The sequence below is a fragment of the Eutrigla gurnardus genome (genome assembly GCF_963514095.1).
Source record: "Eutrigla gurnardus genome assembly, chromosome: 5".
NCBI lineage: Eukaryota > Metazoa > Chordata > Actinopteri > Perciformes > Triglidae > Eutrigla > Eutrigla gurnardus.
In genome coordinates this window covers 16,468,242-16,483,509 of record NC_139919.1, presented here as the reverse complement: position 1 = coordinate 16,483,509, position 15,268 = coordinate 16,468,242, and the positions used below count along the sequence as shown (strand labels likewise).

The window sequence follows — 15,268 nt, the reverse complement described above, 5'->3', positions numbered from 1 at the left end:
ATCTGAAGACAAATGTAACTTGAGTCAAGCTAGTGTAATGTCATCTGCAATATAACATCAAGACAACTTTCTGTACTTCATTGCGTCAGTGGATAAAGTGGCCAGAGAGTTATGAATGGTTGTCTGGTATGAGAGTGAATTCTGGTCCTCTTGTGTGGAAACTTCTGATTGGACCTTTTTTATACCTGTCACTTGGGAAATGAGCAAGCAGCTGACCTGTTTAAGCTATATGAGCTTCAGGGATGAGTCATCAGTTTTCTGCAGTGTCTCATCGACTTTTAAAAATTGATGGGTGTTCTGGTGTGATTGGTAGATGGATATATAGCCTACATATAAACCCTCCAATGCAAGTCACTTTTTCATTTCTTGTAAGGCCTACTTTTTTCTTAGATAACCATGAAAAAACAGTTATCATAACTTTAGCATTAACCCATCTTTGTGGCCTTATCCTATTTTTTCTTAAACACTGGAAGGAGCATGCATTCGTCTCTCTGTACTAGGTTTGCAATTTTTATATCGACAAAATGTAATCTGCTTTTCAGAGTTTGGGCTTGTTTTAACTATATGAAATCGCATTTATATCAGCCTGAGGCTTTAAAAAAAATAATACAAGATTTTGTGATATTCTGTTATCATAAGTTAGTAGTTTAGAATGTGCCCATTAATATTCATTGACAGCAAATTAATAAGGACGCCATCCAACAACCTGAAGACAACAATATCATTCTGGATGCTGGAAGTCTGGTCACATGAATAGTTATACTTGTTTAACTGTGTTCTAAGAACAGAAGGGACCTCTGTTTGCTTTGGGCATGTTTCCAGGGGAAATTCAGTTGAGTCATGTATACGTGCTTGAACAAAAACATCTTCAAAGGGTAAAATTGTATAAAATAAGGTGAAACTTAATGAAGGTCAGGGAACTTGCCAGCTGTAATAGAGGCCAAGCGGACGTAGTCGTAATTCCTATGCACCGTCTCATAGGGATAACTCTCCACCAGGTTAAGTCCTGCAAGAATAACAGACAGAAAGAAACACTGGTGAAAATATTGTAACATCACTTTGAATTTGAATTATATAAAATATTAATTATCTCATTAACTTTTTGATAAAGCCACTGAGATTCCTGTCTACTAAATGACAATAATCATGCAATCATTTATTGTATTATTCATTATTGTATGTTTTCAATTGAATCATTGCTGTTTTAGCAGTAAAGACCTGCTCTCTAGTATGCACTGACCATGTATGATGGACTGATGAAGGCTCCAGTATATACTCAGGCAGTTCTTCTCCTTCTTCATGCCCCGTTTACACTGGCAGCCATGTAAGGGGCTGGATAGCAGAGCGGACACCGCATTGGCACACTGGCTCCTGGCACCGGGGCCCAGCTTCACGCTGCCATTGCCCGCCACACATTGACGCAAAGTCCGCAGACGTGGACTACAAGCCTCATCACTCGAGCATGAATCTCCAGCCACCAAGCAGTCTCTGCCAGCCAGTATAACCTCTAACATAGCTGTAAAAGAAAAGAAAAAACAGCACAATAGATAGCAGAAATATGAGGGGGATAGGATACGGGTGTGCATCTTTCAGTATCTCGGGATTTGATCTGATTTTGATTCTTGGGGATAACACTCAAAACTATTCCCATGAGATGATTGCAAAAAATATAAACACACAATGGTGTTGAAATTTATTCATGATTAAAGTGCACGGATAAACAAATAAAATTACAAAAGAATATTCTAAAACACTATTTCTCAATTGTCAATTTCCAGAATTAAGAAAATTAAGTTAAACAAATCACACATATGCTATATATTGTGCACTATTTTTTAGGATGAGGGACAATCAACTGGGACAATAAAGATAACTTTGGAACTTTGGAACTTTGGAATCAAGAAAGATTTGCTATGCAGTCTGTATTTCATGGTCTTAGGCTGCAGATAAGCTCTAGGGGTTTCTAGTCTTAGCAGACTACATTTAGGTCATTTAGCAGACACTTTTGTCCAAAGCGACTTACAATAAGTTGCGTTACATTTGTCGAAAGAAAGAAACCACAACGTATCATTGCCGATAAAGTAAGAGGGAAAAGTGTTAGTGTTAGTGTCAGGTCCTCATCTGAGTAAAGTGTTAGCTGTTCAGCAAGGATACCTTAAGTCCAATGTTGCTCTGATCAAAGTGCTACAGGTAAGAACAAAGTAGCGCTTTTTTGTTTTTGTTTTTGTGGAAGTGAGTCATGCTATGCAGAGTCGAGGTGAAGTCTGAACAGGTGAGTTTTGAGCCTTTTTCGGAAGATGGCCAGTGACTCTGCTGTCCTGACATTGGTCGGGAGTTCGTTCCACCACTGAGACACCAGAACAGAGAAGAGTCTGGACTTTGCTGAGCGACATTTGTTTGATTTCAGCGATGGTGGTACCAGCCGGTCAGCTGAAGTAGAGGAGCGAAGTGCTCGCTTCGGGGCGTGTGGTTTGACCAGTGTTTGAAGGTAGATGGGTGCCGTTCCATTGGTGGCCTTGAAGTCCAGCGTCATCATCTTGAATTGGATGCAGGCTGCAACAGGGAGCAGTGGAGGACGGTGGAGGGGGGGGTCACATGTGAGAATTTGGGTAGATTGCAGACAAGGCGTGCTGCAGCGTTCTGGATACGCTGCAATGGTTTAGTCTAGCTCTAGGGTTTCACTGTCTGTCTGTCCACCTATTTAGTCCACACAGACATAATCTCAACAACTAGTGGCTGAATGGGGGAAATTTGGGGCTCAGTCTCCTGTCAACGTCACTTTGATGGAACCGCCAACACCATTCTACCTCATGAGCCACAGCTGCCTCAGCTAGCGGCTGGTAAAGTAGAATAAAGAAAAGGCCTTCGAAGGACAAGAAAGTGATTCTTGATCATTGAAAGCTCGGGGAAATCATTTATACATTCCTCTCTTTGCTCTAAAAAACACAAAACAGACTGGAGTAGATCACCTCTTTTGTCTGTGGTACATTATATCTTCCACACACATTTAGCACTTCCATTCTTATAAATTCCAAAAAATCTCAACTCCATGAAAACTATTTTTGTATGAGCTGGTATATCTTGGTTGCTTAATAATGCCTGATAATGCAACTTGGTGGAGTGGGTGGACTCAAAGGTCTGGATCCAGGCCAGTACCTGTATGTTTACCCATGAACTCTATTAACCTTATTACTTGGCCCATTACAATGCTAACATGCTTTGTCACTTCTCTCACAACTGTGCCTGCAGCCTGAATTATTTGACCTGTTCTTACTAACTTCTCACAGAAAATCCAAAATATTAGGTCTCTACTGTAGACAGTTTTCTCATGAAAAATCATTGAATGAAGGGTAGTTTAGACGTTTTTTGGCATCATACTCTGAAATGCCATTTTTAAACAGCAATATCTGGAAAACTACCCCACCTGTGGCCTTCTAAATTTCTACGGTCAATATCTGTTACTAATAGCCTCCAGGCATGTCAGGGATGTAGCTCAATTATAACCTTGTATGGTAGGTACTTGAACTTAAAAGTTGTTGAGCCCCCATTTTTGCAGAAAGAAGACTTCTATCACTTCTGCCTCTATCTCTGGTGGTAGGTTTAAAACTCTCCAAATATGGTCTCTCATAGATGATTAGTGGATATTATGGCTCAAAAATGGAAGTAAACACATATTCACCGCACTTCAGAACCATATTCCAAAAAACTGACAAGGATCAGGTCCAAGCTTACTTTTTTTTGAAAGATCAAATTCTTGTCAAAATCATATAAAAAAATCGGGAGGGTGTTTTGCCTCATTTTGTCGTTGTTTTTTTGTTTTAATCCTGATATTGGTGGGGTTTTTGTGGCCGTTTTCGGTACTGCATGTCCTAATAGCCTACTAGTAAACATCACAGCAGGGCAATTCAATTGTGTTTTTTACCATTTACCATTAACCAAAGACTTACATGTGACTAAATGCTACCGATAAATTTAGCCTTACGAAAACATTAAAATGTAGCACAGTTGTAGTTACAGAGGCAATAAGTCCTTGAATGTGAGTTGAACATGCTGAAAGCAGCTTTTAATATATGAAATAGCATAATATTGAAGACTGCACATTTTGTCATACTTTAAGTATAGATTACACAACCAAATCAAATAATAATCTTAATTTGAGCATAAAGATTCTCAACTCTGTAGGAATGGAAGTCTTGGGAGTCTTTTTCAATTGCCCTGCTGTGATGTTTAATAGTAGGCTAGGACATGCAGTACCAAAGATCGCCACCTGTTATCTTTTGTCAGTTTTTTGGAATATGGCTCTGAAGTTGGGCAAAGATGTGTTTACTTTTTGAGCCTTAATATTTGTGAAACTAATCATCCAAGAGAAACCATATTTTGTAGAATGTTTAAGCTAAAACCAGAGATGGAGGCATAAGTGATAGAAGTCTTTTATCTGTAAAACTGGTAGCTCAGCCACTCTTCAAATATGCTATTTAATTTCGACAAGCCAAATTTTGGGAGAAGTATCTACCATACTAGGGTCAGAGTATGATGCCAAACCGTCTAAACTACCCTTCATTAAATCATTTTTTAATGAGAAAAGTATTGACATTAGAGACCTAATATTTTGGATTTGTCAACAAGTGTATATTCATACTTTTTTCAAGAAATTCTGTGATGGTCAGGTGGGAAGGTTTTCAGAAATTTGATGAAATGACACGGAATGACCCAAGACTTATCTAAATGCTAAACCATGGTCTTATTTATTCACTGACTCACCTTGTTCTGAGTAGCTTTGACTACTTCGGTTCTGCTGCAAGTCTCAACATTGACAAGTGAAGTGTGTGAAGAACCACAGATCCATCATCCGTTGCAGCACCATGTCAGTTTATTGAACTCTATCTCAGTGCATCAACATAACAGATAGGAGCTGTTGCATTAGATGCATGTGGGTTGAACAGAAAAAGTGAAATGTATGTTGATTTGTGTCTGTACTAGCAGCACTGGTAGTTGTAGCGTAGTTGTTAATAAAGTCATGAGGGATGACAAATGGAAACGCGTTCTTATGACTGCATTAAACAGCTACACATGGAGGCATATTAATATGTATTTCAAATGTAATTAACTGCGGTGGCGTGTATGTCTGTGTATATTGAGTTTGAGTGGAGTCCTAAGTTCACAGGCATTGTTTGTTTGAGTGAACATAACTCTGCTGTGCGTCCTCATAGGGACAAGGTGTTTGTACCCTGAATCCTGTCTGTGTTTCAGTAACGGCAACAAAAGCACGTTGGTAAAGGAAAGATTGTGGTTTTGGTTAAATGTTGATAAGTACTTTGGGTTTTGTGATTTCAGCTACTGCTAAGATTTACTGTATTTAACCAGACCTTGAAGTGGTCTGAAGGATGAATAAAAAAACAGCTCTATTGCAACCAGCTGTGAAACAGGTCTTTTTTGCAGTACACACAGTAATATGCAGTAATAGGAACTCTTACAAAAAATATTATAATTAAATTATTAGGATATAAATATGCAAAATCAGTTTGTAACCTTTTCTTCTCTTGCACTGTGCAGTTTTAAAACTTATGCTGGGAAAAAGAAAATGTGTTCTCTGTTGCCCTACTGTCCATTAGTGTTTGCTTTACAAGACACAATAACATCTTGTGTTTTACATCTTATCTGTTTAACAAATTAAAATCTGTAACATTTTCAGTTATTTAATTGTCATTTAAGTTACTATCTATCAAAGAGTGATTTAAAACAATGGTGATATGACCCACTAATGAAAGTGCTTGTACTTGCTGCTTTACCCAGAAATAGTATCTCCGTGTCATTCCTGCGCAAAATTTAATGGCGGCACTCTATTAGTTACGCTTTTTTACATCAGTCAGCAGCGGTTGGTTTGCCCAGGTGGAGCTACTCACTGAAGCGTATGCTGCATTTCATTGTAATCGGAAATCTGTAACTTCCAACTGCTGAGTCAGGCTCCCTCTGGCCTAAAGTGTTTGACCGGCGCAGCCAGGTACATTTCATTACTGCTGACTCACAATGGAGGATCAACAGGCAGAGAAAGAAGACCATTCAACTTCCAGTCCCGAGAAAGAGAAGAAGTGAAGAAGGGCAAGTAATCAAGAAGCAAAGTGACCGCGAACGAGGGAAAACGAGGATCACAATTGGCGAATCAACTGACGTCAAACACTGTTTGGTTTCCAAAGGAACTCTGGGAGATGAGGTCCAAGAGGCTCGTCTGCAATTACATCTACTGCCAAAGAGGCCGCTAGAAGCAATGTATCTCAAAGTAGAGTAGTACAACTTAAAGTTAGAGTCCTTTGTTGTTTTGCCTACATTCGTCTCAAGGGCTTACTTGGCAGCTGGGGAGCTGACTCCCCATTGTTGAAACACGCATGCTTGAGTGTTGGCAGTAGCTGCAGTGGAAGGCTAAAGCTGTTCTGAACTTCTGGCTCAAGCACTGTAAACATTACTTCATTCATTTTTTAAAAAACATTGCAGGCAAAAAAATAACCATGCAGATACCCAAGTTTGTCAAAATAATGACAGATATTTTAAGCGAGTCATGGCGAGAAATGAACACACTTCTGTTTGTTTTCCAAATAAATCACTTACTAACAAAAAACATGACGAGGTTGATTACGAAGTGGTGCTTTTTGTTTTGAAACAGGATGTATGAATGTGGCCCCACTCTTCAGCTTTTCAACTTTTAACATTGGGTAACTTGATGCAGGTAGTTAATCATTGAAAAGTGCATTATTGTTTTGTCAATATTCCTGCGGTTTTTCATTGATAAATAACATTTCTTTCTCACATAACCTGTCAAGTAATCATTGCATGACATAATTCAGCGATGCTAGATTCATCGATTAATGCACAAACTCTCCATGTGAGATGTCATAGATTAATGTGGTTTCATGGGCTATTTCATACTGGTGATATTCATGCTGGTTTCAATACACCAGTTGACAGATACTGATAGTTACTTTATCCTGAATGCCTGCACTGTGGTTTTGTTATAGTCCAAAATATGAAACCATTAATAACACCTGGACTATAGGTCTGTCCACTACACAGTCACATAGGAAACACTTGAATAAAACCCATTATAATCCCTGGATGGTTTTCCATCCTATTTATTGGCATAGTCAAAGTGATCAAAGGTGTGAAGTCATAAAGTGCATGCAAAGAGTACTGCTGTGTTAGAAATATAATAAAAAAAATAGTTGTGTACAGTAATCATAATTCATCAACACACATCCCCGCCGATATGTATCTTGGTCCGGCTTAACTAGGATTGCCTTTTTCTTGTTTACATTTATGTTCTCAGGTTATTCTGAAAACATATTCCAAAGCATGACCCATAATAAGACGTGGATCCCAAACACTTTAAATTCATACCACTTCTGTTTTCTCCCTAAATGTCTCTTACCCCATCTGCTTAAATCGAAAATATATAATTTCATGCTTCTTTCATCTGCTCTCACACAGGTATTTCTGGGACAAAACTGCCTCTGCTACTGTTTGATCTCCAAAACACACACACACACACAAACACACACACACACACACACACACACACACACACACACACACACCAAAATAGAAAGTATTAAACCAACTTATTTTCCATTTTGTCAACACCGTTCAATAAACTACATGTGGCTTTTTAAAGGTGGAGTCTTACTGACATTAGTAGTTATTGCAGCACTGTATCCTCTATCCCCTATTATACAACACATGTCAGCTATGTGTATCCAATTCTGAGGCATGGATGCTGGGAGAAAAAAAAACATCCAACCATGCCAATGTCTGACCAAGGCCAGATGGTCTGTTGCTAATTCAAGGCAGAGATCCCAAGACCTTCCTGCTATGTGTGGCAGTTTGTGCTGCCTGGACAGAAGCTGGAATAGACACCATACATCATGAATGCAAATGAGCCGCTTGATTTGACATTTCCAATAAGCCCGTCTCTATGTACCAGTGGGTTTAGCCAATTAACCATGTCAGTAATCAATGTGTTCTGAGGCTCAGTTAAGTCGTCAGTTTCCCTGCCACATAAATCACAGGCAGATTAGCTGATCAGTTACCCTGGCGCACCGACTTAATGGTCCACTTCAGGAGAGATAAAATGGAAAATGAAACTTAATGAAGTCAGCTGGAATGTAACCCTAACTCCCACATACCTACATTGCAGTGAGGCTGTGGAGGAAATGGCCCTTAATGGGTATCACCTTTGTTTCTATAGTCTTTAAGATTAGTAAATAGTGGGAATAAAGAAGTGAGCAGCCTCCACCACCGATGGATGGTTTTTCCCAGCTATTTCTGCATACTTTCAGCTTGTGAATATTGTAGCAATAACTTTAAAAAATATCAACTTGTTTGGCGTTAATCTGGCAACAACTGTCTTGTTGTTGTTGTGTTGTGAACAAAACATTGGCATATTATCACCTGTAAGTTGATATGCGGATGTTGTTTACAAACAGCAGTTAAATGAGCAACATTATCATATCTTCTATCATATCTTATTTATTTGGACACTACTAGTCTTCCTTCAGTTCATGTTCCCTTCCCACCTCTACTTTCCGAGCCTATCAAGCACTATATGCAATGAAAGAAGCTTCAAACAATCACATTTTCTCCAAAGAACTATACTTTTCTACTTCATATATCCTTTGGAAATATGGACTTGGGCCAAAAGAGATTTTTGAGATGAGAAAGACATTCAGACATGTAAATGTGCTTCAGCCTTTTAATTCACTTATCAAAAGTAATTCAAATGTAAAGGGATTGAAGTGTGACACTTTAATAAAAATATAAGTAAATATTAAATTTGGAATTATTCTTTATTGTTCCCTTGCTGGTCACATTAAGCTCCTGAAGAATAACCTGGCCCTAGAGAAAAGTGAAGTTCATCATATTGTGAAAGTAATGCAGGTTTATCTGTCCCATATACATTGTTTGCTTTATCAGTGACAGCTTATATGAGGTGAACATTAAAGTTACTGGCAGAAGGAGATATACATTTTACTACTGGTGTCATCTTTGCAGAGATGTATCCTGTATGTTTCTGTTATAAATTCTTGCTGTCTGATACTCTGCATAACACAACATCATTTGTTTTATGGACAAAATTAGCAATTTTAGATATCAAAGCAGAGTAGATGAATGAGACTGCAAAATATCCATCTACATTCAAAATAAAGCAATGCCAGCTCCACTCACACTTAATGTTAGACATCAAACAAATGCACGGAGACCTAGAATACCGCAGTAATTTTACTTCAAAGTATTGACAAGAGAAGCATTCATACTGTATTTTTTTTATAAAATATATTCCTATTTTCAACTTTTACTCAGAGAAAATGACATTTTTATGCTATATAAATGATTTAGTCAACATAAGACAGAAATAGACAGAAATATTAACAAACAATCTCGGGAACAACCACTCAGTCGGAGATGCCTGCAATTAGGATTTTATTCGCAATGAATGTGTATGCACTTTCTTAAAGACTGCAACTGTAACAAATGGTGGGAAAACGGTGTGTTTACTAAGCCATTGAGACAAATCTCTCTTAATTTCTGTATGTTGATATGTGTGATATTGCTTTTTGTACGAGGTAATCTTGCCTTGACATACTGACTTCCCCATGACCTCATATTTGTTTTTCCTTTCTGTCTAATTTCCTGTCGTTAGTTCACTGTGCCTATAATGTAAATATGTCTATAAATAAAAAGTGTAAAAACAAAAAGACTGCAACCACATTCACATACAGCACCTAAAGCACAAGGAAGGAAATGCCATCAACACCAGGTAGTAAGAAACTCCAGCAAAGGATTCTCTGTAGATGGAGGGACGACCAGTGCCACATTCACGTTATAATCCTTAAGATCATTAAATATACCCATTTTTGGATAGCATTTCTGTTTGACCTCTCTAGATTCACTGGAAACTAGGCATGCAGGCTGGTATCACTGTTACTGTTATTTTTATTTTTATCTCATTGATATCGACATATCGAACATTTTTGACTGTATCTGCTTCACAGTAAAAACATTCAACTGGGCTGGCTTTCATTGCAAGCACTCACAGGAGTTGGTGGTCTTTTATATCATGCGGGGAGTAAAAAAAAACATGATGGAGCAGCTGGAGGACATATTTTGACGCAGTATTTATACTTGCTGTTATCACCAGCAACCAAGGCTGTCCAAAATCAAATCTTAAGCCTGAATTCAAATGTCAACTTGCATACAGAGAATAACATTAATATGGAACACACAAGTATCCCATTTGATTCAGGGGGGTCCTTTTTTAATGCACTGAAAACCTGTATTCCTCTAAATGACGTCTGATGTCTGTAAGATAACATCCCAAGAAAGCATTTAGTTTCCTGATAACCGTCTTCCCTCCTCCACCAACACCACCCTTTAATCAATGCTTTCCCTCAGAGAAACTCTGGCTGGAGATGGTCCTCCAGTTTGATGGAAGCCATGCCTCAACTCACCCTGCTTTCCCCATCTCAAAACATGGGCATATTCATTCAAAGTGAAAACGTGACATTTTAGTGAAGAACAATACATAATTTCAGCCAATACCAAGCACAAACAGGCTCTTGGCTCCCAAAAACAAACATTATAGCATATGACTGCTATTCTAAATCCACTGGAAATAATTGATGATAAACCCAATGTCACGGCATTAACTCCCAATGCTGCCTCTTGTTAATTACATTGCATGTGCTTCCATCTCTCCCTAGGGTAGTTACTTTGGCAAATTATGCTTATAAATCCCTCTCCATTACTACAGACAGTTGCATGCATGTTGCCATGTTCTCACTGAGTATCAACACATCCATGTTTTCTTTTCAAAAGTGCATTTCTCTTTCCTGTTATTTTTTGTTATCCTTGAATTTCACATTCTCAGTGCAGTTTGAAAAGCCCCCACAAATGTACAAATTGATCCCATAATGCAAGGGCTGCTGTGTGAAGGAAGCAAATTATAAACTGTGAGGTGTCCCTGCAACCGTTTGCCCACAGACTGAGGCTGGGTGAGATAATTGACAACCAGTACTATCATTCACAGCTGCTCCGTACCTGGCAATAGGACACAGGTGATCACCAATCCACTAAGCATGTCACCCTCTGTATAAAGCACAGTTTCTCCCCAGCCTCAGGTGGCCCGAGGACTCCAGCGTAGGAGGAAAGTGGAGGGAGCTCCAGACAGCGGAGAAATACAGGAAGTCTTGGACTCGGCCACCCACCGATGTAGGGAAGTGGATAATTCTGGCTAATTCTCTTTTCACCTCTCACCCCCTCTCCAGCAGCACGAGGCCTGTCAGAAGAAGAACCCCTCACAGTGAGAACGAAGTACCCCGAACCGGGAAGAGTTGATGTTGGACTTTGGCCCCACCCCCGTCTCCCTACCTTATTAAATAAAGACTCTTTTTGTTGTGCAACGTTACCAACTGTGTCGCTGGTGTTCTGTTCCGACCCACCTGTACCCCACCTAGGCCAGGGTTCCCACAAAACAAAATTATGTGAACCCACGGAACATTGTGGCTGCTACTCATGACTCGAATCAGTGCTTCATGTGAGCACCCATGTTAGTCTGAGTTGACTAGTGACAGCTACTGTGTGTGTGTGTGTGTGTGTGTGTGTGTGTGTGTGTGTGTGTGTGTGTGTGTGTGTGTGTGTGTGTGTGTGTGTGTGTGTGCGCGTGTGCGTGTGCGTGTGTGTGCGCGCGCCTTCTTGTTGTTTTATTCTTTGGAGAACAAGTTTGAACTTTATTATAGATTTTGAATGTGTGTGAATGCAGGGAGGTTAAGGAGGTTGAGAATTAAAGTAGCGTTAAATCATTTATGACATTAATCCACCTCTTATCGGCAAAAGCTTTGAAGGAAACATGAACTTATACAGTATGACCGGTTACTTGTTGATTGGACAGTTTTGGCAATTGTCTCACCAAACGGGTAAGGTATGAAAGCACCCAAAGTAACAAGTTGCTGTATCACTGGCAGGATTGCATGTTCACATTGCCACAGGGTAAGAATGAAAATAATGTTTAGTTTAGACACTTCCTGTGACATAATCTCTAATACAAACCGTGATTTATGGTATGACGATAAACATTATTACCAGGCCTGGCTATATGATTCAACAGAAAGCATTCTAATGTTTAGCATGTATAATGTATACTATGTTTTAAGTTTATAGCAGTATTAGCTTATTCACATGAAACACAAAGTTCAGCTGAAGCTGATCGGAATGTGATTAGTATTGTTCTGTGAACAGAAATGTCTGCAAAAAATGTCATGGCAATCATTCTAATCATTGTTGAGATATTTCAGTCAGGACCAAAGTGGACTAACCTACCATAATTGCCATCCATTGAGCCACAGTGTTATCATGGCTATAAAAAGGAAGGAACATGTTGTTAGGGAAAAAATTCAATGTTGTAATATTTAAATTTTTCTCATTATCACTATAAGCATACATAGTTTATTTTCCTTTATACATAAGGTGAATTATCATCATAAAATGAGAAAGGGAATACCGTATTGTACCATATTAATCTTTTAGGTTGTTTCATCTGTTATATGATATTGCCAAAGATGCATTTCTTTTTTTTAAAGATTTTTTCAGGCATAGACGCCTTTTATTAGCAGTGGACGGATAGGAAAGACAGGAGAGAGACGGGGGTGTGACATGCAGCAAAGGACCTCCGTCCGGGATTCGAACCGGGGTCGGCTGCGTATGCGTACGTGGCATGCACTCTCACCACTCCGCCACCTGCGCTCCCAAAGATGCATTTCTAAACTTTAAATTGCTATTGTTTGCTCAGTTTGGCTTTCATTGTTATCGCTTTCCATTGTTAGATGTGCATTGATTGATCACTACTGTAATGCTTCTTTTCATGAGTTCATCTATAGACTAGTGGAGGATACAGATGTACGTGCAAAGATGATGTCACTGAAAACACATTAATCTGATACAAAAAATATGTATATTGTTCGCCTTCACTCAGGTGAAGTACTGCCAGTTGATTGCATCTGGCTGGCTAAACACTAGAAGAGAAAGAAACATTAGAAGAGCCATCTCTTGCCAGAACCAATGGTGAGGCAAAACCATCAAGTTTCATTGATAGACACCTGAAAAACAGATGTAGCACAAGAGAAGACACTGAAATTTAAACTAACCTCAAAAGATCTCAGCCGTCACTCCATAGTTTGGGTCTCTCTCTGTTATTGTTACTGAAGTGAAAGAGAAGCGAGATACTCCACCTATGTGTTTGTTAGTGTTCAGCAAAAGACTTAACCGTTCCTCCTCAGGTGGTTCCTAAAAGCTTTGTGAACCACCTGAGGCTTATACCACTGGCAGGCTGAAATAGTCTTTCGGATAAGTGCCAGAATTCAGTCCGGCACAGCTTCTCCAGCCTGCTGATGCATAGAAACACACATATAAGCAGACTATAAATCCACAGCCTGATTTGTTCCTGTTGAGCCACAAGAAAGACTCCAGGAAATAGGCTCTGTTGGAATAGGGTCACTGTTGCCCACTCCCGTTCCGCGCAGCAAATCTCAGTAACAATGCTAACAGTATCCACACCAAGCTGGCTCAATCTGAAAGTGTCTTTTGAGTTGTTTTTGAAAAGATGCCTGCCCATGCTGAAACACCAACAACAACAAGAAAACAACCACATCTCTTTGATGCCCTACTCTCTCTGTTGCAACAAAGGTGTAACAGAGATGTGTTTAATACAGCTAAACTCTCAAACCTCATATTTTCATTCATCTGTTGATTTTTTTTCCTAGATTAAAGAAACCACAAAACATTTCACATTTACTATCTGTCCACGTTTTTAAATACATTTTCAAAAACCTCAATAGGAGCTTTCAAATGTAAAACAAATGACAGCCATTATAGTCCTAGTGGCTCGGTTCAATCTGCTTTTTTTATTTCCCATTTACAGAGCCGGGCTGTGTACGAACACCACTTTTTTTTCAATGCACACGGAGATAAACAGCTAGTAGAATGTGAGGTAGTATTTGCTGAATATTACAAAAAGTGTATATCGCCGTCTCCGCCTTTAAGCGGTTAATGGCAAAATGATCTGACAAAAATACAGGTATATATTTTTATTGTGTTAGAGAGATGTTAAGACTTAACCAAACATATAGGTTCTAACATTCATATGGAAGGAGTAGATGCATCTCGTTACTGCCACTGAGAAAATCAGTCATGATATCTTTTGATATGCAGAACAATTTCCATCAAACCCCATCAGACAAGAGTCGGAGAAGTTTAATTCAATCCTTTTTCCAGATATAATGAAGGCTGTTATTATTATTATTATTATTTAGGGGCAAACGAGTCAATTTCCGTGTGTGTGTGTGTTTGTGTGTGTGTGTACACACACACCAATCTGTCGGTGTGAAGGCCCGTCAAGTTCAGTTTCAATGTCGCACAACAAAGACTATTTTATCTTAACTTGAAAACTGTGACATTATGAGTGTGTCGGCTATGGCTAATGGTTACAATTAACTTATCAGTGTATCGTCCTTTGTTTGCAGAGGGGGTGAGTGGTGTTAAAGTGCTGTCTGCAGTACCAAACAGGACTCGGGCCTTTCAAATAGAGCATACATATGATGGGTCTTCTCAAATATAGGGTTGTCAAACACAGGGAAAATACTGAAACCAATTCATTAAATAAATGCGTCTGTGAGATCTGTCGCCATTAATATTTGTCTTGTGTAATAAGATCAGTCACGATGCCCACACTGATCATTGATCACTGATGACAGTGTGAAGCTGTAGACTTCATTTTTAGACTTCGGTGATGGAGGCTAAAAATGACTTCAGAATTTTTAATTGAATAATAATTCTTCAATCGAAAAAAATGTCATTAATCTGATTAATCTCAGAGTATCACAATTAATCACCATTCGGAAATAAACATAAAAAGTATTTAAATTTCAAGACTTGCCAATAACAAGTACCTATATGAGTACTTAATAATGACATTACAGTTCGAACAATGACTTTGAATACATTCAACTATGTGTTTTCCTGCTACAAACAGAGCAGAGAGGGTTATTAATAATTAACTGTTTAACCATGCTAACACAGTTAAAAGAAATAAAAAAAATAAAACCAGCCAAGACTCAGAGGAGCAGCTTGTCTTATTGCTGATCCATCTTAAAGGTCTTCACTTCTAATCAGATAGCTGACGACAAGACAGGAACTTAGATTGTGTCTTGTTTGAGCATTTATCCACTGA

At 38.8% G+C, this 15,268-nt stretch overlaps 1 protein-coding gene across 1 annotated transcript in view; it reads right to left on the bottom strand.

The window, feature by feature from the left end:
- gfra4b (GDNF family receptor alpha 4b) overlaps positions 1–15,268 on the bottom strand; it is a 45,046-nt gene that overhangs the window by 10,056 nt on the left and 19,722 nt on the right. Inside the window, exons 2-3 of the mRNA XM_084010116.1 lie at positions 1,241–1,516; positions 926–1,006 (exon numbers count right to left, since the gene is read on the bottom strand). Of these exons, the coding sequence (XP_083866242.1) occupies positions 926–1,006; positions 1,241–1,516 (357 nt within the window). The remainder of the gene's footprint in view (positions 1–925; positions 1,007–1,240; positions 1,517–15,268) is intronic.